This window comes from Boleophthalmus pectinirostris, unplaced genomic scaffold (assembly GCF_026225935.1).
Source record: "Boleophthalmus pectinirostris isolate CB_2022bp ecotype Guang Dong unplaced genomic scaffold, ASM2622593v1 HiC_scaffold_8, whole genome shotgun sequence".
Lineage (NCBI taxonomy): Eukaryota > Metazoa > Chordata > Actinopteri > Gobiiformes > Gobiidae > Boleophthalmus > Boleophthalmus pectinirostris.
This window is the reverse complement of record NW_026571515.1, coordinates 23,244,101-23,269,868: the sequence shown is the minus strand read 5'-3', so window position 1 is coordinate 23,269,868 and position 25,768 is coordinate 23,244,101. Positions and strand designations below refer to the sequence as shown.

The 25,768-nt window shown below is 40.9% G+C and overlaps 1 protein-coding gene across 1 annotated transcript in view; it reads left to right on the top strand.

Moving 5' to 3' along the window:
* Nucleotides 1-25,768, top strand: part of samd10b (sterile alpha motif domain containing 10b) — a 75,903-nt gene that overhangs the window by 16,338 nt on the left and 33,797 nt on the right. Inside the window, exon 2 of the mRNA XM_020929500.2 lies at nt 22,477-22,661. Within this exon, the coding sequence (XP_020785159.1) occupies nt 22,477-22,661 (185 nt within the window). The remainder of the gene's footprint in view (nt 1-22,476; nt 22,662-25,768) is intronic.

Sequence of the window (25,768 nt, the reverse complement as noted above, 5' to 3'; positions counted from 1 at the left end):
TTTATTTGGGTTGAGGGTTTAGACTGTTGAAGGTTTTCTGGGTGCTTCAAACTAGAGATTTAGATTAGAGTTTTTTTCCATGGCTAATGCCAAAACCAATGTCGATATTTCTGAGACAAAATACAGGGCAGAATCTGAGTCTTATTTTCCCCAAGTTATGTACTTTAAATTTACTAAAAACTCATCCACAATGCTTTTATTACCATAATAATAATGGATCAGTTTTGTATAGTGTTTTTTTTAGACACTAATAGAAGCTTTATTCATTCATTGGTGGCGGTAAGCTACTATTGCAGCCACAGCTGTGCCATCGGCCCCTCCGACCATCACCATCACTCACACTCACACCACTTTCATACAAGGCAATGTGGGTGAAGTGCTTGCCTAAGGACACATTGACAGTTTTTGCCACTGGCGCCTGATTTTCCCAGCGGTCTCCTATCCAAGTACTAACCAGGCCCGGCCCTGCTTAGCTTCTGAGATTTGACAGGATCAGGCTTTGACAAGCCAGTATGGCCACAAATATCATAAACCCGAGTAAGAGAGCGGTGTTATTATGTTTTCGCACTGAAATGGCCAAATAAAGTTTTATGCATATACTGTAGGCAGCGGGTCGGCTGAAACAAAATATCAGCAACTCAGTATATCGGTTTATCTTTACTCTTCAAACAAATGTGTTCAGGAAAACCATTATTTTTTTTCAACCACTTTTGTGTAATGGATCTTGGACTACATAGTCATATTAATTTCAAAATGGACTGAAGATTGAAAATGCATGACTGTATTTCATTCAACACACGAAGCAACGAAACCATCATCATCCCATCCCTCCCATCACAACGCCTGCCCTGCTCTTTCTAATCACTCATTCCACTTACAAATCTACAATGCTCTTCCTATTCCTATTCAAATTCACTGGCACATTTCCTGTCTGTCTGTTTACCTCTCCAGTGCATTAACTTTTATCTTTTTCCCACCACCCCTCTCTCATGCATTGGCTTATTTCTTCCATCTTTCTCACAGCCTCATCTTGCTTTCTCTTTGTGTGAATTTGGGATGGATTATCAACCATGGTCTCATTCATTTTCTCACTTGACTGTCTCAAACCCCCTTGGTGCTAAGTAACCTTTGTATTTACGCCGTGTTTGTCCTGGGCTGTAAGCATTATTTTCAACACGCTACATTGGTCTAATATGTCAACCATGTCCGAGCTGTTGACAGACTATAAATGTGTGTTAGTGGGGGCTTAAGGACACTCAATACAGTATAGGGTGGTGCCGGGTCTGACTCCATCGTACAAGTGCTTCTAATTGATTAATGCGCCACATGTGACAATTGCAATGAACTACAGCTCGATAATGTCACTGCATAGACTAGTCTGTATAGAAGCTACGAAGCCGTTTAACCTCAGAGGATGGCTGCAGTCTGTTTGCGGGGAAATGTAAGCACGTATTTCAACTGAGTGTGGTAGTTCAATTACAGAGTTTGTAGGCTGTTACTGAAACTATTACAGCCTGCTCTTTTAAAATGGAACATATGGGCCATAGACAGTGATGGGAAGAATACTTTGAAAAAGTATTTAGTTACAGAATGCTGAACATCTGCATTAAAATGTATTCTGTAATTCTGTAATGTATTCTGATATATGGTCCAGTTTGAGTACTGTATTCTGAATACTTGGACTATGTCAGACTGTATTATATTATAGTGTAAAATACATGAGGTACCATTTCATTGTTATGCGTTAACTTATGATAATTAGAGAGCAAAAAACACTTGTTCATGCACTGCAAGAGCTGTGTTTTCTTTTTTTCTAAATAATACCGTTTAGTTTTTTACAGCCACAGCTCAAAGGACCGCAACAAAGTAAGGGGAGACGACAGCGGCGAAGGTTTTTAGCCCTTGTGTGGGCGTTTATTGTCAAAGTCTGATAGTAGTAATAGTAGTGATGGTAGCATTGTGGCGGTGTGGCAGGCCCCCAGTGGATGGAGTGGAGTAGGAGAGACCAAGGGCAGACATGCACACACGAGCAGGCTTTACACTCCCATGGCGTCACACGGGTGGAGTGGCAGGCAGGCAGGCGGGCACACCTGGAGGGGGAGAGACAGAGTGCGGCAGGGAGGGCACAGTTCAAATCCCTGTCATGTATTTCTTTTAACTTAGGAAAGTAACTGTATTCTGAATGCCACCAAATGAAAGAGTAACACCGGCACAGAGTTAATCAAAACGGCATTGTCCATAGACTCTTAATCCTACTCACAGAATAAATTCTTCATACAATTAGATTTGGAATTTGTCTTTTGAATCAAGATTCAGTTCGCATTTTAAATCCATTTTTACAATTACAATTTACACTGTGCAGCCCTTAGACTTAGACAAACTTTATTGATCCACAAGGGAAATTATTTGGGAAATCATTATTTCTAAAGTAAAAAAGCTAATTTGGAGATACCTCTGTGGATTCAGGTGCAGTCTCTCTCTGCTAAATCACAAAGCTCTATACTACACAATTGGAAATGTTTTGCTAAATTTACTTATTCCTTGCGGCAAGATTTAACAACATTTTATTTTAGCATTTATTAGTGACTGCACTTTTCTTACCACTCCCAAACCAGCTCATACTCTAATGATTTTCTAATGTGATTTGAATTTATACGACGTGAGCATAGGGGTGATTTGATGGGTCATTTTAAGTTCAGGTGAGTTCATGCTGGGCTGTAACCAAACCAGGGGATGTTATCTCAGAAATGAGGACAGATTGCCCATAGACAGTCTTAAGAAAAATGATGATGGTGAAAGTATATGTGATTGCTGGATTCACTTTAGACTTCATTAGTGGACCATCTGGCTCATCGCTTGGATTTTCAAAGGAACTGTGAAAAAAGCATCCACCAAAGTATTCAAGTATATAGTAGTTTTATTTGTTAGTAATTTTGTTTTTGTTTCCGGGGTTTCATCAGTGACATAGATTTAAGTTGGGACCATTTCCAGGCTTTGATATCTTGTGGCTAAACATTAGTTAATTCAGTCAGACAGAACATTTTGCCACTCAAGGGAACCGCTGTAAACAAACACTAAATATTTAAAAGTCCTCGTTGGAGCTCTGGAATCTGAATGAATACGCTTTGGCAGTCTAAATTAAAACTCAGCATGAAGAAGCCTGCTCTTTTGGGCATAAGAGACATTTTAGTCATTATTTATCATATTTTTTCTTAATCCATAGCTCTCAAGATACTTTAATTTGGCCAATTCTTCCCCCTTGAATGGTGATTAGATTAGAGAAGTTCCAATCTGATACTTGCACTGGAAATCTGAACAAATACTGAAACATTTGTAAGATTGGATATTGGCTTTAATTTTTTTATTCATTTGTTCATTCATTTTTCAAAATAAAACCAAAAATAAGAAAACGAAAAAAGCAACAATTTTCTTCATTATTTGTCCCCAAAACCAAAATGAAAAATGGATAACGATTATTTTTTTCAGTTTTCAACTTTGTTTTTAAATGAATAATGGCAATAATGGATAACGGCTGTTTCCTGTTTCCTTGACTTGAACTTAAACTGAGACTGGGACCAGATCGGAACCAGGACTGAGACCGGGACTGAGACTGGGACTGAGACCAGGACTGAGATCTGTTAAGTCATTTTTAAGGTTTAGACCTGGTTTAGACCTGGTTTAGACCTGGTTTAGTCCTGTTTTAGTCCTGTCCTGGTTCAGTCCGTATGCTGCACAAAAGTCCAGTTTAAATCATGGAAATGGGAATTTAGTTTTAGAGGGAAAAAAAAGAAGAAAATAGGTGTTTTTCCATTTTATTATTTTTGGTTTTATTTTGAAAAAACAAATGAACGAATGATACATGGATTCACATGTCAGTCTTGTCTTATTTTATTTTTGTTTAAAGGAAATAAATGCTGTTTTCAGTCTGATTGGTTGTTGTCCTTATCATAAACGTAGTGGTATAACTTCAGTGGAAGAAGAAAAATAATTAAATTACATTTATTAGCATTTTTTTTTAAACAGAATACAAATATCATTCCAAATTGTGTATAATGTGACCTTTGCCAAAAACTAAATAATCAGTCAACCTAAGCGTTAACAATCGTGCCTAACCTTTATTTGAGCTGCTTATGGGGCTCTGCTGCTAAATGAATTATTGCCATTTCTCCAATGCTTTACTCTGCTTGTTTGACCTTTTAATCTAATTTCCATTTTGAATTTTTGCCAGTTGCAACATTTAGACAAATCTGCCAAAGTAGTGACTGTGAACATTTGTCATCTAATTACTTCATGAGGGGAAAAAATCTATTTCTTATAAATACAAGATTAATGTTGGTGCATAGGCATGTCATGATAATTCCTCAACCATTCAATCATCGTAGAAGAAATATTTTTGGGACTCAATATTTATCATGTGTTTCATGTTAACAACAGCTGGGAATCACACGGCCCCTCACGATTTGATTCAACACATCAGGGGTCTCAAACTCCAAAGTTATAAATCAGCATATTGTATAATGTATTATATATGACCACCAAACGCATGCAGCTTCACATAGAATAAACTTGAATGCAAATTAAAACTTATACCAAGACCAGATTGGGTTAAAAGAATATGCAATAAGGAATTTGTGAATAAAATCTGCTATTTTTGCATCTACTTTCAAAAAAACTCTAATTTCTTTTCATATGGAGAACTTTTTATTGTATTTTTATTTTTGTCATTATTACAATATCAATATGTTTAGGATATACTGTTCAGCCCTATCTCTCTCTCTCATTATATTTGATTCCAACAGGCAATAACTCATAATTTAGAGGGGAAAAAATGAACATTCACATTGCCATTTTAATCTTTTGCTTTCTTTTACCATGTGTTATATTATTTTTTGTACATTCACTTTACGCATTTCTGCATAAATAAGCCACCTCAGTATGCTATGAGGTTGGCATGTGAATTAAACAATGTGAGAAAAAACAAAAACAAAACGATAAACATGAATAAGTACTAAATAAAGGTCAAAGCACACATTCAGAATATTTTTTTGTAATTTTTTTTTAATATTAATGGTTGTAAAGGGTAATGTTTGGAGATGCTTTAGCCCTGTTGACGCCCGGGCCCCCTCCACTGCTGCTCCACTGTAGCTGCTCCTTTTGGGCAGCTGGATTGCTGTGCTCTTTCATGTTCACGGTGAAGCTTCAGGAAATGCAGCTCCTCTCGTGTTGAGAAGTGTTCAGAAGACAGCTCCTGCACCTTCCTGGACAGTTTCTCAACATCCTGACAAGTGGTTTGAGTCTCAATTGTAGGTTCTTCAAGTTTTTCTTTCAACTTCTCATTGGCTTTCCTGGTGTTGGCCAGCTCTTGTTTGAGCTGGACAGTATCTGCCACGGTCTTGTTATACAGACACTTTTTACATAAGTTTCTTTCAACTGCAAGCTTAGCCCTTGTCCACTCCAACTCTTTGCGCAGTGCACTGGACCAGACTTCTTTCCTCAGAATTTGAGGAATCTTGGATGTTAGGAGACATCAGTTGGGTCTCTGCTGCCCCTCTCACTCTTATTGCCCCTCTCACTCTGCTCTGCTGTTTGTTTTTTGCCTCTGCTGCCCTGGCAGCAGGAAAGGAGCCGAATTGGCTCTACAGGCAGCAATAAATTAAGGAAACTGTAGTTCACATTCTTATGCATTTTATTGGAAGGCCACTATCAATAGAAATTAGAAATTGTCTTCTGGGCAAATAGAAATAGAAATAGAAATGATCTTAGGGGCCTCATTAGGCCTGCGGGCTGCAAGTTTGAAATCCCTGCAATACATGATGGTATATCACAATATCACAATATGGCGATAAATGCGATAACCGATATATTGCACATGATACTCTGATATATTGCTGTTTATTCATTTATTTATTTATTTATTTTTAAGAAGACTCTCACACACGGTCTCACTCTTGGTTCACTTTCATTAGAACATTGTTTCAGTCCCTCTGACCTTCCTTAGTGGCATGGATTTGAACTCAGGCTGCTCCGGTTTGTTGTTTTGAATGGCTTTCAGATGTGGTGTTGGTTATTATTTTTTTAAACGTCCAAAGTAGATTGTCTTGATGACTGTATTATCAACTGAACAGCTTCCCCACCTCCACCGTTGTTTCTCTGACCCTGCCTGCAATGAAGCAGAGAACCAATCCACCCTCCCATGTCATACCAGGATTTATCTGTAAAGAGCGCAGTGTAGCAGAAAATGTTTTGCTTGTGATGCATAAAAGTATAAATATTAATGTATTTTTCCTGAATGACCATGTTGCCTTCACTCTTGAATTTGTTCCATCACGCTTTACAGAGGTCAACGCCATGTCTGACCCCAGAATCCCATCTCCTCTCTCCGCAGAGCTAAGAGAGCTGCTCTTGAGGAGAACTGGTTATGACAAGTCTGAGCCCAGGGTGAGGGGAAGCACTGCACTGTCCCCGACTGTGTGTTTTATCTAAGGGGAACTGTAATTCTATGTTTTGACGTAGTGGGAGATCATCAATAGGTCTATCTCTGGAGAATGTTATTAGGTCCACAGTCACAGATGTTACCTCACATGGTCCTGTCATTCATAATCAGTCTCTGTTATAGTCCCATGTAACTACAGCTGTAGAAAGAGTCATTTCATTGGATGTTACTGGATTAGTTATTGAATTGGATGCTTTAGGACTTTGTGACAAGATGGTAAGTGTAAGTGACAAAACAATTAATGAACAGTGTTTTTTGATAACTCTATATTTTTTCAATCAAAATTTTCAGAAAAGGTCAAATCACTCAATAGTATTTACAGCAGAGATTGACTAATATGCATTTTTTTTATGATTGATGTCGATGCAGATTGTTTAGAATTGAGAGGCTGATGGCCGATGACCACTGCCGATATTTTTGGGCTGATATGTAGAACTGATTTAGGTCATTTTTTTTTCAGAAATTATCAAATTAAAATTTTGTACAAACTCATCCATCCCTCTGTCCATTTTCTTCTGCTTTGTCCTGGGCCGGGTCACAGTAGCAGCAGTCTGAGCAGGGAGACCCAGTCTTCCCTTTCCACACACACACCTACTCCAGCTCCTCCGAGGGGATCCCGAGACGTTCCCAGACCAGCCCAAAGACATAGTGTATCCAGCGTGTCCTGAGTCTTACCTGGGGCCTCCTCCAATATGCCTGGAATATGCCTGGAACACCTTCTCCGGGGATGCGTCCTGGAGTCACCCAGAACAGATGCCAGAGCCACCTCAGCTGACTCTTTTTGACGTGAAGAAGCAGTGGCTCTACACCGAGCTCCTCCTATGTGACTGAGCTCCTTCTTTTACTACAGACTGTGTACATAGAAAGTGTAGTCACATATTTACAGTACCCTTTTTGGATTAAAGTGTTCAAACATGCATAGATTTTTCAGGCATTTTCACTTAATTTCAAACTAAATATTGACCTCTGCTGGAGATTTATGGCCGATAGCCAATACACTAAAAATATCCCCAGAAATATTGGCCAACTGATCTATCTCTAATTTACAGTTATACATAATGAAAGTATTCTTCAGTAAATTGGTTGTTGCAATAAAAGCTATTGTGTAAGATTCCTATGGTATGAGAGCACTCCCTTTTCATACTAAGCGCTCAATTGGCACAGCTACTAAATCTAAGTTTGTTAATTTCTCCTCACACATATTTCATGCGTACATACTTTTGCTTACCATATTTCTCATACTTAGCGCCTTGTTTCTGGTTGCAGCTCACGCACTCATCACACAAGCAGCCAGTGTGTGTTTGGCCTTAAAGATGGACAGGGGATAATTTGAGCAAATGTCCACCTGATCCTCATTGTGCTTCCAGAGCCCACAGCCTCTTTCCCCTCCACATGAATGCTCTCACACTCTCCAGCTCATCTCACATCCTCTGTCCCAAATCAGAGCAGACAGGCCTAAAAAAAAAAAAAGGAGTGAAAATGATGATTTGGCTTTTAACAGTGTTCATTCATCATTCGCTAAATACTCAAAGCTGTATTTCGTTTGATTTGTGACAGTTTGAATAATCTTGTATTGTATTGTTGTTTGAAGCTTGTTGCTTGACTGCTCAGAAAACATCTGTTGTCACCTACCCCCATCACGTACTTGCAGTTATACAAAGATTCAGGGTTTGGATCTTACAGTTAGGGTTAAAAATGTCTCTGAACCATTTTTCAAGAATAAAAACACTTAGATGAAAAGCTGTGGTTTGCTACAGTGAAATGGCACAATGAAGAGGTAGGGCCAGACAGTCGTGCAGGTCTGAACATCAAGTTGCTGAACCTGTGTCTATCATTAAGCCAGTTTATAGTTACATAGTTGGCATTAGGGCTGGGCATTTGATCGTTGGGAGACTTAACAATCGATTTTCAATTAATCACTAATGTTTTTATATTAAAATGATCATCATTACTTTTACTATTACTAATCTGCATAAATAAACTCAACTTTACAACATATAAACCATAACCATTAAAGAGCTTATAGAGCCTGTTTGAGATTATTATGAGTTTAATGCAGCTTTGCCATATGTGTTTAGTTTTACAGAAATGAAACATAAAACCACATGGCTCATTTGTATAAACTAACTAAGCGCTGAAAACCCCCCCACACTAAAAACAGCTCTTCTTTCTTTGTGCACTGATGCGGTCAGCTTCTAATGCTTCTAAAGGATACGACTTAGTGGAGTATGTGTGTTCTCTCTGTGGCAGAGGGATGTTGATGATGATGATGGTGAGTGTGTTCTGTGTGTATATCACGTTGGAGATGGTTCATATTTTCAGAGATCATAGGTGGGCAGATTTAGTGCAGCTCTTTTTTTAACACTCATTTCACTCACTTTATTTATGTTGGTCACTTTATTTATTTTGGCTACTGTTGTGATGAAAAGACTGGAAAGTGTTTTGGACGCATGCACACTCAATTTTATGTTGCAGTAACCGGGATACTGCGTATACATGCACCAATGACTAAACTGGGATACTCAAAAAACCCGATCGTACCTGGGACACTGATGTGCATGTGTCCACACTCAGTGAGTGGTACAGTGATCTCCAAGGAGGTGCCAGAGCACAAACGTGGGACTGTGAGGCCGCAACTCCAGTGTGTGTGCTGTCAGATGCAGCCTAAGTTGCAACCTCGATTTGTCGATTAAAAATTAACATGATCAATGAAATTCTTAATGATCAGTTGCAGATTAGTCGACTAATCACGCCCATCCCTAGTTGGCATGTATAGATTATTCTTAACTTCCTGTAACAATGATAATGTGTGACATGTAAGCTTCATATATTCTGCACCAACGTTTCATGTCAGTCATAGTAGATAACAGACCGCAGTGCATCATGGGGAAAAAACCCTGAGGTCCTTCCTTGGTTTTATATTTATATTTTTAACACATACCACTAGATCCATGCCTCTACCCCCCACGTACTCCTTCAAATGGAGTAATTTCATGGCTCATTCCTGGGGTTAACACTGCCTGTGGTGGAGTGGAAGTCTAAATAGCCTCATGCTTCTCTCTACATCCAACAAGTATGAAGGTAAAGTTTGCAGCACATGCATGGTCAGGGCTATATTTAGGGCTTAATGTTTAATATGCATGAAATCACTCGATGAAGTTTCTCGCACAAAGATTACAGAGGAGCAGAGGTGACCGTGAGTTTTCTCTTTCCTTTTCTATATGAAACTTGGGCTGAAACTAGAAATTTGATCCTTCACTGAACTGTAATAAAGACGGGTGTACCAGAAATCCACCATGTCACCCTCCCTCACTGTGAAGTCTAAAATGAGAAGGGGGAAGACAAACCACTTGAATCTACCAAGAACACACAGAAGTTGCTGAAGTATTGAAAGCTGAAGATGCTGTAAAAAGTTGTTTAATTTGAAGTTGCTGATTGTCATGTGTGAATGAAAGTAGTATAGTTACAATGGTAAATGCACAGCACTGGCTCTATAATGATGGTACAATAATGTAAGTAATATAGAAGCAGCAATAACAGATTTAACACTGCAAGAAGTGACAGTAAAATTATATTAACTTGATAGATTGATGCTTTGCGGTGACATCGTGCTGGGGGTGTTCTACGTGTGTCACCATTTATCAGCAGTTACCGTGGTGATACAATGCACACACTAGCAAACACAGACAAAAACGTTTAGTCTGAAAACCTGTTTAGGTGTTTGAGTAAAAACTAAAAAATAAATAAATAAATCAGCTGCAAAGTATCAATATTTGAAGAAAGTCATTATTTTTGTTCTCACATTGAACATATTAAAGATGATTAAATGTCTTTTAAAATGTATTTGGCAAACATGAACAAGACAGGCTTTTAATCATTGCAATTAAAAACCAAAAATAGTGAAATGTATTCCTCCAAAATCTGAACTCCACTCCAAACATGTTTTTACTGACAGAATATTGGCTGCAGACAACTCAAAATATAAAGACCCAAGTTGATAAATGACGAAATCTGAATTGAATTTATTTCAGTTTGATTAAAATTTGATTAACTGTGCAGTTCTAATCAAGGATATTTGTACTTTAAAGCAGTGTTTTGTATCTCGAGTCTGGAACACACACTGGTATAAGTTACAGCCAAGGTTATAGCAAAAGTTATAGAAATAATATGACGCAGCAAAAATCCACCTCCTCTGATTTGGATGTTCCCTTTGGAGACAAACGAGTAATGTCCAGTGAGTCCATGTTAATGCACTGCAGGATTTGGATTGGCGTGACCTTCGGGGCTGCCGTACCTAAAGGCTTAATTATCTTTTTAAAGGGAATACCCCAGAGAGCCCACCACTCTTCCATACACAGAGACAGCCACTCAGTTAGGAGGAGGTGATGTGAGGATACACTCCGCTGGTTCACTCTTGTTGACCCTCGTACTCTCTGACAACTCCACTAAACCTGTGTAACGATGTACCCTTCAATACCGCTGATTCTGGACATTGCTCACTCTTGGGGGTGTGAGCTGCTAAGTAGTGCATTTATTTATTTGTTGTTTATTTCAATAGGGACAGATACAGCAAACATAGATTAATAATTCCATAATCTAATGCAGGTATCACAGTGTTTATAGCCTTGGCTAATTCGCAACATCAGTCCCCAGAAGGGTTTTTAAACTGTTCATTAAAAAGCAGTGGAATTACTGGTTGAAAAAGCAATAAATACAGTGAATTTGTCATTAGAATCAAATATCAAAATAACACACATACATACAAACTCTCATACTCGTATCAAATCGCAAACACTGCAGTTATTTAGACAACAAACATGTTCTGAAATCCATGAATTAGTTTATCAGTTCATCAGTTCATATTTCAGTCTTGTCTCAAATGCTCCTGGAGTTGTTTACAGTGTGCTCTCTGAACAGAATTCTACACATAAACATTTAAACATTTATCATAAAACTGCAATTGCAATATTTTTTCTCAATAGATTTATTTTCCAAAATCGAGCAGCCCTAAGATATATTAAATGTGTTGGGTTGTATTATGAACTTATTACTTATTCTATTCCAATTAATCATGACCAAACAACAGTGAAATCTTTAATTCACTTTAACTTTCACAATTATAGATTAACCTTTTCTTCTTTAGCATCAATACTTGTTCTAATGAGTATCTGGTAGTATCTGAGGCTACGTTTATATGATGATGGTCTGAACAGAAGACACAAAAGTGGCGTTGCATCTTCACTTTTTAATTCCTCCTTTAGATGAGGGTTTTTTGGGGGAAATCTGCGTGCATACAATGACGCAAAAGTGTGTGGAATTTGATTGGGTATGTATGCCAGACGGCTTGGTGGTGACGCTAGGAGGTGATGTATGTGACATAAATGCGTACGTGATGTGACCAGATGTGACCAGAGCTTTGCGTCTTGGGCAGTGGAGACGGAAACGCTAAGGTGGAGCATATTCAACTTTTCCACTCTGGAGGGTCGTTTCAGACTTTAAGCCCCAAAAACGCCGTCACTGTCTAAACAAAAGGTACTTCTGTAAAATATTTTGTTGTTTTTACCCGCAAGCCTTTTTGTGTAAACAGGCCCTGATACTAAAAGTGATTAGGATCTGATTTTCAGTACTTTAACAACCCTATTTATAATACAGAATCAGTAAGTCACACTTTGATAATAGTGAGAAGGAAGTCCTATATCCAACTATTTTGTAGTTTTTGTGTATTTTCTTTCAGCCTGAAACTGTTCTGTAATTTAACACAAAGGAAGTCACTGAGAAGGCCTTGAACTGGCCACTTAACACCACTTAGTGATACACAATATGACATATGATGGCCAGAGCTCCTGGCATCAGGCCATAGATTTCAGTGGGAGAGTTCTATTACAACTCTGAAACTGTAGGATCTCATAAATTTCTGAATATGCAGATTTAATGAACAGAAGCTGAGCCATGCACTCATGCAGTCAGATGTAAGATTAAGGGAGACTTCAGGAGGAAGTTAGGGGTATTTAATGGCTTTTGGCTCACTTTGATTTTGTGCTTGCATCTAGAGCCAGGAGGTGAACTGCACGACTCTATTACGGTGTGCAGAATGAGAGCTGTGCTGTTTTACGATGGCTGTGGGTTGCAAGGTGTGAAGATATGGAGAAATGATTGAAACTGAAGAGGAACTAGCCATAAAGAAGCCAAGTGTTAGCTGCTTTATAATTGCAGAGATCAGCCTGTAACAGCTCATGAAAGCAAGTGTTACCGTAGCATTTTAACATCTACCTTTCAAATAAATTCAGTGTTTATTTGCACATTTAGGTTACTTGTTTTTTTTCCATCAGTAAAGTTCTTTGCAGTGTACAGTGCCAGTGTTTTGTCAAAAATGAATATTTTGACCAGTGTAGGTGTAGTCTAACTCATTCATTATAATGGTTTTGAGAATCACAGTTACCAAGGTTGACTTGACCGTTTCTGAGATTATTGTTAGTTTGTTTTATTCATGATTCTAGTTTGTTGCCATAGCTGCCTAACACAATAGCTGAACACAACAGCTTCAGTGTGCTGCATCCTATTATTGCTGAAAGTTTTCATTGTCTCTTAAAGTAAAGTTAGAAATTTGGAAAATTATTGATGTATTGTTCATGCATTCAGTTAGCATAATGTAAAACCAAAACATTTTAAGATGCTAAACACTAAACTTAGTTCTTTAAAAAATGTATTTACCAGTCGTGACCCAGGGGTTGTTCCATGGCTTGTTTTATACATTTATACATATATAAATATATGCTGCGTTCATGTGGTCCTTGGGAACTCTGGAAAATACAAGTTGAAAAATGCACATAAATGTTTGTACGGAAAAACAACTCAGGAACTTGGACCAAAACCCTCTGCCCCAGTTCTGTATTTCACTTCACCTGCTCTGAGGAGATGAATGAAAATGAGATGATTTGTCTGTTTATCATCAACACATCTGAGCTCTTTGACTAAAAGTGATTACATTTAGGGACGTACTGTCAGTTATTCATATCGTAAAAGCAACTGATCTGCACAAGATCCAAGGCTACAACTGTTTCATTAATTACCAATCTAACATTAAATAGCAAAAGTAAACAAACACCCTAATGTTTAGATGGTTAGTAGCTACAATAACAACTCTTACCTATTAGTTTGCCCTTTAAAGTGCTGTTAATGAGTGGGGTTATTGATTTTATTGATGGTGACGTCAATATCCTGACTTTCCGAGACAAAGGCACATGAATGCTAGCTTGATTCATCAGCCGGTTTCACTTCGTGGAAACCATCTGACATGGCAGCATTAGGATTCGTTCACTTTACAGTAGGAGGGTACTTTTTTTTTTAACCAATTGCTGCTATTTGATCGTGACATATGTAATGCGCCAAATTAGGGCTGGGCGATATGGATCAAAAAATATATCTTGATATATTTTTCTATATCTCGATATACGATATATATCTCGATATCTGTATAAAAATAACCTCCTAAAATTGAAAACTACAAAAACAAATATGCCAAATTCCACAAGGTTTTTTTTTTTTTTTAACCAGAACCATGAGCTCCTTTACCAGAGGAAGCTCGGGAGGTTAATTATTTTAACAGATTCATGTTCCTCACCAGCGTAAGGAGCTCTGAAGGTTTCCCACAATCCACTGCAGATCAAACTGAACGTTTCCAAACACTATTGTTAGATAGTGTTGTGTTGTTACAAGTTACACTGCTCAGATTATTAATTAAAATCTTCTGCATAAATAAACTTTACATTACTAAACTTTACAACATATAAAGCATTACGACTACGAGCCACATCAGCCTCTATCCATCCATCCATTTTCGTCCGCTTATCCGGGGCCGGGTCGCGGGGGCAGCAGCCTAAGCAGGGACTCCCAGACTTCCTTCACCCCAGACACATCCTCCAGCTCCTCCGGGGGAACCCCGAGGCGTTCCCAGGCCAGCCGAGAGACATAGTCCCTCCAGCGTGTCCTGGGTCTTCCCCGGGGCCTCCTCCCGGTGGGACATGCCCGGAACACCTCCCGAGGGAGGCGTCCAGGAGGCATCCGGAACAGATGCCCGAGCCACCTCAACTGGCTCCTCTCGACGTGGAGGAGCAGTGGCTCTACACTGAGCTCCTCACCCTATCTCTGAAGGGCCGTTCACACCAAAGCATCAAAAAACACCTTGACGCCTCTATTTGGATGCCTTTGCATTTGAGTTTAGACGCCCCCGACGCGCGACATTGACGCCGTGGACGAACGGGACAGAAATACTTGACGCGCGTCCGTTGCCCTGGAAACAAGAGCCCGGTCCCGGTCTTTTCCCGAAACAATGTCAGATCAGACTGATAGAGTGTTTTTATGACATAAAACATCAGAGGAGGAGATCGGGTCGACGACTGGAACGTATATATATTTATACTCCGCTAATGACACTGGATCAGTCCCGGTCTAATACCGGTCTAGTCCCGGTCTAATACCGGTCTAGTCCCGGTCTAATACCGGTCTAGTCCCGGTCTAGTCCCCGTCTAGTCCCGGTCTAGTCCCGGTCTAATACCGGTCTAGTCCTGGTCTTGTCGTGGTTTAGTCTCGGTCTATTCAGGGTCTAGTCCTTGTGTAGTCTCGGTCTAGTCCTTGTTTAGTCCCGGTCTAGTCCTGGTTTGGTCCCAGTCTAGTCTCGGTCTACTCCCGGTCTAGTCCTTGTTTAGTCCCGGTCTAGTCCTTGTTTAGTCCTGGTCCGGTCCTGGTGTATTCCTCGCGATTGGCTCGGTGATTGTGACGTATATATTTATTCTCCGCTCATGTTTGTGACTCTTGCTCTGGTTCTCGGGTCTTGCTTCCTGATAATAACGTCGCTGCGTCACTGGATACTCGTCCCTGATTGGTTGACGCGGCGCGTCTGACGCGAAAAGTTCAGCATTTTCAACTTCTTGAAGCTGACGCCTTGGACGCGCGTCTCGACCGCTGACGCCAAAACGCTCAAGACGCGCCGCGTCGACGCCGAAAATGCGCCGCAAAAACGCAGGACGCTCTAGTCGCGCGTCCACATAGACTTTACATTGAAGCTGGACGCTTTGACGCCTTGGTGTGAACGGCCCTTAAGGGAGCGCCCAGCCACCCTACGGAGGAAACTCATTTCGAGCGCTTGTATCCGCGATCTTGTCCTTTCGGTCACTACCCCTCATGACCATAGGTGAGAGCAGGAACGAAGACTGACCGGTAAATCGAGAGCTTCACCTTTCGGCTCAGCTCCCGCTTCACCACAACAGTCCGATACAGCGACCACCTGTCAATCGCACATTCCGTCCTCCCCTCACTCGTGAACAAGACCCCGAGATACTTGAACTCCTCCACATGAGGCAGGGACTCTCCACCCACCCAGAGAGGGCAAGCCACCTTTTTCCGGTCGAGAACCATGGCCTCGGACTTAAAAGAGCTGATCTTCATCCCAGCTTCTTCACACTCGGCTGCAAACCGCCCCAGTGCACATTGCAGGTCCTGGTTCGATGAAGCCAACAGGACAACATCATCTGCAAATAGCAGAGATGAAAATCCTGTGGTCCCCAAACCGGATCCCCACCGGCCCCTGACTGCGCCTAGAAATTCTGTCCATAAATACAATGAACAGAACCGGTGACAAAGGGCAGCCCTGGCGGAGTCCAACATGCACCGGGAACAGGTCTGACTTACTGCCGGCAATGCGAACACAGCTCCTGCTCCGGTCATACAGGGATCGGACAGCCCTTAGCAAGGACCCCGGACCCCATACTCCCAGAGCACGGTCAAATGCCTTCTCCAAGTCCACAAAACACATGTGGACTGGTTGGGCAAACTCCCATGAACCCTTGAGCACACGACGGAGAGTGTAAGAGCTGATCCAGTGTTCCACGACCAGGATGAAAACCACACTGCTCCTCCTGGATCCGAGGTTCGACTCGACCGGATTCTCCTCTCCAGTACCCTGGTATAGACCTTACCGGGAAGGCTGAGGAGTGTGATTCCCCTGTAATTGGAACACACCCTCCGGTCCCCCTTCTTATACAGAGGAACCACCACCCCGGTTTGCCAGTCCAGAGGTACTGTCCCCGACCACCACGCGATGTTGAAGAGGCGTGTCAGCCAAGACAGCCCCACAACATCCAGAGACTTAAGGTACTCAGGACGGATCTCATCCACCCCCGGAGCCTTGCCACCAAGGAGCTTTCCAACCACCTCAATGATTTCAGCCAGGGTGATGAATGAGTCCGCCTCCGAGTCCCCAGCCTCAGCTTCCTCCTTGGAAGACGTGATGGTGGGATTGAGGAGATCCTCAAAGTATTCCTTCCACCACCGGACAACGTCCGCAGTCAAGGTCAGCAGCTCTCCCCCCGCACTGTAAACAGTGTTGGTGAAGAACTGCTTCCCCTTCCTGAGGCGCCGGACGGTTTGCCAGAATCTCTTTGAGGCTGCCCGATAGTCCTCCTCCATGGCCTCCTCGAACTCCTCCCAGCTCCGAGTTTTTGCCTCCGCAACCGCACGGGCTGCAGCTCGCTTGGCCCGCCGGTACCCATCAGCTGCCTCAGGAGTCCCCCGAGCCAGCAAGGCCCGATAGGACTCCTTCTTTAGCTTGACGGCATCCCTTATTTCCACAGACCTTACGCCCACAGCTCCAAGCAGCCGCATCGACAATAGAGGCCGAGAATGAAGCCCACTCGGACTCCATATCTCCAGCCTCCCCCGGAATCCGGGAGAAGTCCTCCCAGAGGTGCGAGTTGAAAGTCCCTCTGACAGAGGGCTCTGCCAGACGTTCCCAACAGACCCTCACTACACGCTTGGGCCTGCCAGGTCTGTTCGGCTTCCTCCTCCGCCAGCGAACCCAACTCACAACCAGGTGGTGATCAGTTGACAGCTCAGCCCCTCTCTTCAACTGAGTGTCCAAGACACGCGGCAGGAGGTCAGATGACACGACTACAAAGTCGATCATCGACCTCCTGCCTAGGGTGTCCTGGTGCCACGTGCACTTATGGACACCCTTGTGCTCGAACATGGTGTTCATTATGGAAAAACTGTGACTAGCACAGAAGTCCAGTAACAGAACACCACTCGGGTTCAGATCAGGAAGGCCGTTCCTCCCAATCACCCCTCCCCCAAGTGTCACTGTCGTTGCCCACATGGGCATTGAAGTCCCCCAGTAGAACAACAGAGTCTCCGGTCGGTGCACTGTCTAGTACCCTTCCCAGTGACTCCAAGAAGGCTGGGTACTCTGCACTGCTGTTCGGCCCGTAGGCCGACACCACAGTGAGAGACCTGTCCCCGACCCAAAGGTGCAGGGACGCGACCCTCTCGTTCACCGGGGTGAACTCCAACACACGGCGGCTGAGCTGTGGGGCAATGAGCAGGCCCACACCAGTCCACCGCCGCTCCCCGCGGCCAACGCCAGAGAAATGGAGAGTTCAGCCACATCAGCCTGTTTGAGATTATAATGTGTTTAATGCAGCTTTGCGCAGACTTAACTTGCATAAACAGTGCGCTCCTCATGGCGCTAATGCGGTTCAGCGTCTTTCGGACGAAAGGACATGACTCAGTGGAATATGAGTGTTCTTTCTGTGAGGATGTGCTGCTGATGACCTTGTCTGTAAATGGTGGAAAAGTTTTGTGGTGCTAGAAGCTGTTCACTGACAGCAACTTTCGGCACTCACGGCGACAGTGAGTGAATGAGACACAAGCAGCAAAATCAGGGAGGCGGGGATGCGCACAGAGAAGACAAACAAGCGAAGCGACGAAATCAAAATTGAATATAAGCATTATATCGATATATACGATATGTCAAAATCCATATCGAGTTTAAAAAATATCGAGATATGTTTAAAATATCGAGATATCGCCCACCCCTACGCCAAATCCCTTAAGAAGAAGAGTAATAATGTCTTTCCCCTTGATAAAATTCACTAAACATTCTCTTCGTTCTAGCTTCTAAATCCTCGATCTCGGGAATAGTTGCCAACACTGAACTGCTTTGTTTACTGTTGTGCTGTACCACAAAATGGACCCAGACAGGTGCTTGAGTTTGATGTCATGGCTTCACAGCTCTTCACCGATTGGCCGGTACATGGTCTACAACTTCCGGGGTTCTTGCAAACTGTCTAGTGTATTTCATTTCCTGACCTAGTTGCTGGAGAGAAATGAAATTGAGCGGCGGCACTAGGTGGCATCAGTCTGGCTACATGAATGCCACCAACCCCATCTTCTCATCTCGGAATCCTGGGTTCCTGAGGACCACATGAATGTAGCAGTTTACAAAATTTGGCTGATACATCTCTACAGGCATTTTGCACACTTGTTTCAAACATGGTAAAATTGCCACGGTAACGGATGTTGTTGTTTTGTTTGTTTTTTCATCCCAAGCTCTATTAAAAAGTGGCAAGGACGGCAGACTGGTAGATAATAATTTACATCTAAACTGTAATCTGGCAATATTTGAATAGTTTATAAATAAAAGGTGCTTAATGAATAGATGTCTGAGCCAACATATCCCAGTTTATGTGTCAAAACAGGACACACACATGTCTTGTGTATCCTAAGAATAAGTTGCTTCCAGGCCTATAGGGAGAATATTCTTCATTTGGTATGCATGTAAACATTGTGTCAGCTCTTTTAGGATAATTCCCTCTCTCTCCTCTCCCTGTGCTTTCTCTTGTTGTGCTCAGATTGGCAGGTCTTTAGAGTTTGTGCAGCGCTTTAGCTTCCCACGATGCTTCCTCCTGTCTCTGTCTGCTCCATCCCCCTCAGCTCCGAATGGCAGTAATTACAATGAGCCCGAGCTGCGTTTGTCCACCACGACCTCAAAGACCTGACAGCCAACCAGAGCAGACGGCAGCCAAGGAGACAAGGAGAGAGCAAGGAGAAAGATGCTGCCACTGCATAAGAAAATATACTAAAGTGGACAGAATGGAGTGTTATAATGGAGAGAGGTCAGGCATCAGTGGTTCCTGAGGGATTTCAAATTCAGCCTCCAAGTTTAGGAGTTATTCATTTTATTAGACAGTATTTTAATTAAATTTAGGTTGAAATTTAATTCTTTTTAGGGGTCAAAACACTGGAATAGTTTCTAAACAAGGTACATGACAGGATGCTTTCAACTTCTTTGTACTTCTTTGTACTGGAATTCTTTAGTCATTTGATGTCAACTGGCGATGGAGTCTTTGTCGACAAATATTTGTATTAGTAAGATAATCATTTTATTTAGATTGTAAGGATTTATATGGGACAACAGCAGAAAGGAGAAGTGAGTGTATTGCGTGAAGATTTGATATTGTTTGGTATTTACATGTAAAGAGATTAAACTCACACAAAGTTAATCTGTTCTTATATAAATACATTGTTTCTTTGTAAATTTTTTCTGCATAAATAAATGAGAGCAGTTAGGGTCAGGTACATAGAGATAGTTTTGAGAGGTTTTGCTACACCCTCTTTTTACTCTACTAATCAATTGGCAGGACAAGTTTTTAGTCGAACTACAGCCCTATTTTTGTTTTGTTTTGCTTTTTGTGGACCATCGTATCAATTATAGATATTTCAGGTTCTTATTTTACATTTCGGGCATATTGTTCCCTCAATTTCCAAAACTTCTAGTCTCAGTAAAGATGTCATGATAACAAATTCTGATACCATATTAGTACGGAACATTTTCAATAGCCATAGATATGTTTCAACTCTGTACAGCTCAAAAACAAAGGACAAATTCCCCTCTAGTGCAAAAAACTCATTCTAAGTATTGAAATCTATCTGTCATTTAGTGAATATTGAGTTGATGTAATTACAGTGACAGGCTTTTCTATCAATGTAGGCATGTTATATTTTACTTCTCTTTAACCTGACAGCAGATTTTCCCTCTACCTGTCTCTCCGCTGAAGGGTGCTTTGTCATCCCAGAATGCATTGAGGTAAAATGACATGGTATAGAACAGATTATCACAGTGAAACGCATTGTCGCGCTTTGAAATCTTTCTGTTCTTTTGTCTGTGGTCCCTAAGGCGACAGGAGGGAGAGAGAGAGAGGAAAAGACAATTAACAAGATGAAATATGTCTTCTGCTGTGAATGTGCAGTGTTTTGAGATGAAACGGTATTTACAATTTTGAGAAGGAGTTGAGGTGTTGTAAGTATGGGGTTCATTGAGTTCTTGTTTCGTGGTGTGTGTGCTCAGTGCGGTGTGAATGACTGTGATACAATTTGTACGAGAGCATCACCAAAAAGACACAAACGCATGTCTTTTTGTACTGCATGACTATATCTGATTGTATCTGAGTGTAACATATTTCAAATGTTAGATAAGTCTGGATGCTGGAGAAGAAATAAATAAATAAATAAATAAATAATGGCGGGACATAGGAGAGAGAAGCATGGAGAAAACCACATCTTATCTTTTGATTTGCACAACAGTTAAAGGTGCAATGTTCTGATGGAGGGTTTGCTACTTGACTTAATGAATTAAAGAAAAAATAGAGAGACTGGTATATCAAGGCTTTTTAGTAAACTACTGGCCTTAAATCTGAGTTATTACAATGATGTAACTGCACAAAGTGAAACTGCACTGCTCTCTTAAAGGTTTGTGGTTAAAAAGGTTGAGTTTGTAGTAAATTTGAATACTATAATTTGGGGAAAATGATCAAAATCAGTCCTATATATCAGCCCAAAAATATATTTTATTGTTCTGGATTCTAAAAAACTGGCATCAGCCATGACAAAAAAAAAAAAAAAAAAGACATCAGTCAATCTCAAGAAAAAGTAATACTTTGAGACCAACCACCTTTCCTCAGATCTGGCCTCTAACTTGGCTTTAGAGCATCACTAGCATGTCTTCATGAAGATACATACACTGTCAGTCAAAAGTTTTAGAACACCCTAAATTTTCCAGTTAGTTATTGCAATTCAGGTCGTGCAAGTCTAGTGAAGAGCTTGAAATGGTTAATGAAGAGCAGAGGTTTAAAAAAAAAAAAAAAAAAAGATACAAGATAAAAGATCAAGATGGTAAACTTCAAAACATGGAGTGTCCAGCACAGTCTCCAGACTTAAACCCCACTGACCTGGTTTGGGGTGAACTAGACAGAAGAGTGAAAGCCAAGCAACCTACAAGTGCCACACATTTATGGGAACTTCTGCAACAACTTTCTGAAGAATATTTGATTTCTATTGTAAAAAGAATGCCATGAGTGTGTTCAGCTATTATGTCTGCCAAAAGTAGACACTTTCATGAGTCAAAAGTTTAGAATATGTTTTGGTCAACACTAAACAGTAAAAGTAAAAACAGTAAAAAACTGGAAAAAGTGTGGTGTTCTAATACTTTTCACCAGTAGTGTAAGTGCCATACTTTGGAGAATTCCAGGCAAAGTAGTCTGTTTGGAGACAAACGAGTGGCGGATTTCCTGCACAAAAGTTACATGTTTAACTTTTCCTAGGGTTAAATGAAAAGCTGTCACCAACTTATGAGTTTATCAAGAGCTGAAATCGTGACATCATATTTAATTCCCTGTCACAATAGAAAACCTCCATCTTCGGGCTTGGTAGTTGTCAGTTTAACAGGATTTAAAGTTCTGAAGATGTTACACAACTGTCCCCCTCCAGCACTGACAGGCTGTCTTCTTCAGCGGTGCGAGCTAACGCCTGGTCCAGAGAGGATCAACAGGCACAGAGACACACACAGAGCAGTGCTACAAGGGATGAACAGAAATAAAATATTCATGATGCTGGATTTAAATAATCAAGGACGACTTATGTGTGGAGACCATTTCCAAATCACGCACAGTCTTGCTCACTGTGCACTTAGTCTAATTGTAGATTATAGCATCACCATCTGTTAGCTGTATTTGAATCTGAGCATAAAGCGTGTAATCTAAGGATGTTTTAAGATGATTAAACATTTATTTAGTTGGTTTTGGTGCATTGCTGAGTGTAAATAGACTTTGACAAATACAAAATGAAATACTTACCATTCTTCTTCTTGTCTGCAGCGGCGTCCAGCTTCAGTTTCTGCCGTGCGTCTCTGGAGCACACAGTGTCTGCTGAAGAGCTGAGCTACCAACTGCCGCGCCGCAACGGAGGAAGTAACCTCACATGGCATGATGGGCGTGGCCAGAAGGGGGCGCACACACGCACTGTCAAACTGCTGCAACAGCCGGGGACAGAGGGCATCCAGGTAACACGTATATAGAACAGCTTCCATAATTGTGTTGAGTTTTTGAAGAATTTGAAGTGTTGATATTGTCACAACCATAATACTCGACAGTAGCAGTTGGTCGTATGTCGTTTAGAGGCAACACGTAGGACTGGAGGCAGCACAGTGAAAATAATGAGGCTTTCTTTCTTCCAGACGAGGATGGAATGGGAATCAGAGGGAGCTTATGTTTGATATTTTGAAGATAAAATTGGAGAGACGAGACTGAGAAGGCTTTGCTACAAAAAAATAAAAATAAAAATTCAGTATTGCTGATTTTATTACAGGGAAACTTTAAGACAACATTGTGACTATGATTTCACAAGCTTCATCCTTCAGGCCAGTCATGTCCATATTATGGCCCAGGGTCCAAATATGGCCCACAGACTCATTTTTCTTGGTTAATTGGCCCCTGTTACTTAGTAGTTTTTTTTTTTTTTTTTACCTACCTTGACAAAGCCAATATAAAATATTTACAGTGTGCTTTTGAGGATCTAAACCTGAATGAAGGATTCATTCTAACCTGTTATAAATGCACATATTTTGATTATTTGCTGTAGTGACTGTCAGTCTGGCCCTTGATCCACCCTCTGCTTCGGACTCCCCTGTTTTAGGCATTTAAGTGTATTCTTTTGTGCATGTGTGTGGTTGGTGTCATTTGGAGTTATGTAACATATGGCAAGTGTAGTACACGACATGTTACAGCACTCAGACAATACAAGAGTACGTGTCATATAAAATATAAAACTGTTGGGAGCTGTTACTCTAACTGCCTCATTGATCAAAAAGAAAAAGAGTAGTAGATCATTTTAAAAGGCGTTCTTTCAAAGTATTGTATTGTTGGGTTTCAGACAACATCATAACATTCAATAGGACAATATTATTAAATACAGATTGGGGGCAGGTAAAATTCATATTATTAAAAAGCAGATTTCTGTTGTAATACAGTGAGTTCTAGTCACTAACAGAAATGATTGGGTTCAAGAATTAGAATTTACTTTTTGGCTATTTCATGGCAAAGTACAGTGTAATCTATTGGGGAAACAATCTAGGAGTACAACATCCTCACTTTCTAGAAACTGAAAACCGCTGATAACTGCAACTTTTTTCCTGCTTCTCTCCTAAGTAAATGAAACTTTACAGACTGATACTTTCAAATAGGAACACCAGCAGTTGTAGATTTTATGTCTATTTTAGGTCCATCTTCAAAAATAGCATGTTCTCAACTGCCATCCCCTCAGTCTCGTACATGAAAGAGGCCAGGGAGCTCCGAGCGGGTCATTTGTTCCATTTTCTGCTGGTATTAGGCAACATTGTTACCGTAAGGCTGTGAGATGTTCATGTGCAGTGCGGGATTGCTCAATAATTCATAAAGAGTGGCCCCCTCAGCATTAGCAGCTATAAAAGGCTTAATAAAGATGGGTATGGAGCTGTTTCCATGTGATTACACTGGGACTGGATAATTAAAGCTCTCCATAGCATGCGGAGTGAGCGTTATCATTCCCTGTGGCTACACGACTTAATGCATTATTCAACAAATGGAAGAAGTCCAGTTTTGTTGTTGGTGCACTTTTGTATGGTGTAATCATTCACAAAACCAATCTATAGTGTCTATGGATTTCTTTAGGTGTTGAATTTGTCTCTAAACTACACATATTTTATGTGCAGTAAAGGCATTCACTTTTTAAGATGTCTTCCTTTGACTACTACAGGTTGGAAAGTTCAGTGAAAGAGCATACCAGATTTTTTTCCATGTATTTGAGCTAAATATGTCTTTTTGTCCCAGTACAGATATACTGTATAAGCAACTCTTGTGGTCAAGATAAATCGACATTGTATTGTCTGCAAGTAATTATAAGAAAGTGCAGAAAGTGTGCTGTTTGGATGCTAGGTGTTACCATTACAGCTCATTACATTGATGACAAAACCTATGCACTGGTCTTCTGGATTTATAAAACTCATCATGGTGAATAAATAGGATGCTCAGAATGCACAAAGTAAGTGAGGAATAACTTTGAACCATGATATTTACTATATTGTCTATTCATTCAATATATAATAAACGGAACAATAATTGGGGGTTTTGTTTGTCCATTTTCTTTGGGGATTGTTTTTTTTGCAGTATAAGACTTAAGATTTAAGATTTATTACTTACTTACTTATTTACCCTATTTTCCGGGCTATTAGACACGCTCTTAAGCCTCTAACCCCATCAAAAAAGACCACCCGCCCCGCAATCCAGAGCTCCCCATACACGAATCCACTTGGGTGTCCCAACACGACTTCAGTAAACTACAAAGCCGCACCACCCGCAGCGCACGCAAACACGCACAGAGCAGACAGCGACCGCACAGCGAAACACACCAGCAGCCACACTCATCACTCCACGAGGACAAGGAACGGAACGGAGGAACAAACTGAGAAAGCGAGTCCAATGTGTCACTCTGAGCCACAACTGAACAGCTGAGTCACTGCGAACACGTCAACCATCCTGTGGTCCCAGACAGCACCCTTCCTATGCGCCACATTTGAACAAAGCCCAGAGTCACCGTGAATGAGCCAAACAAAGTCCTACTGACCCATCGAACTGTTGTGTTTCATTTAAAGTCCGGTGAGGTTTATTTGTGAAAAAAGTTTGAAAATAGACCATTTAATAATCCAGAGCGCTTAATAGCCTGTAAAATACAGTAACTGTTTCATTCTGCTTTATTGCAGCTCATGTTTTTTTAAAAAACAATATTCTACATTAAGAATCCTTTTGGGGATAATTCTGCTTTATGGTTGGGTTTCAATTTTATCGTTTATCATCTCTATTTGCAATTTATCACTTGAAATTTGTTATGACAGACCTATGAACCATTGCATTTTTGAGATAGTAAACATGTAAGTTGCAGTTCTGAAAATCCTAGATCATTCCTGTTCTTGTCCAATAAAACAGTGATATTCTACATTGGTCATAATGTTAGCTTGCCGTGTAAAGCGTGTCTTTGTACGCGTTTCTCTTGGGAATGCTCATTATACTGGTCTGATTACTTTACTTTGCTTGTGCACACTTGAGCAGTAATGAGAGAGAAGTTAAGAAACCTATA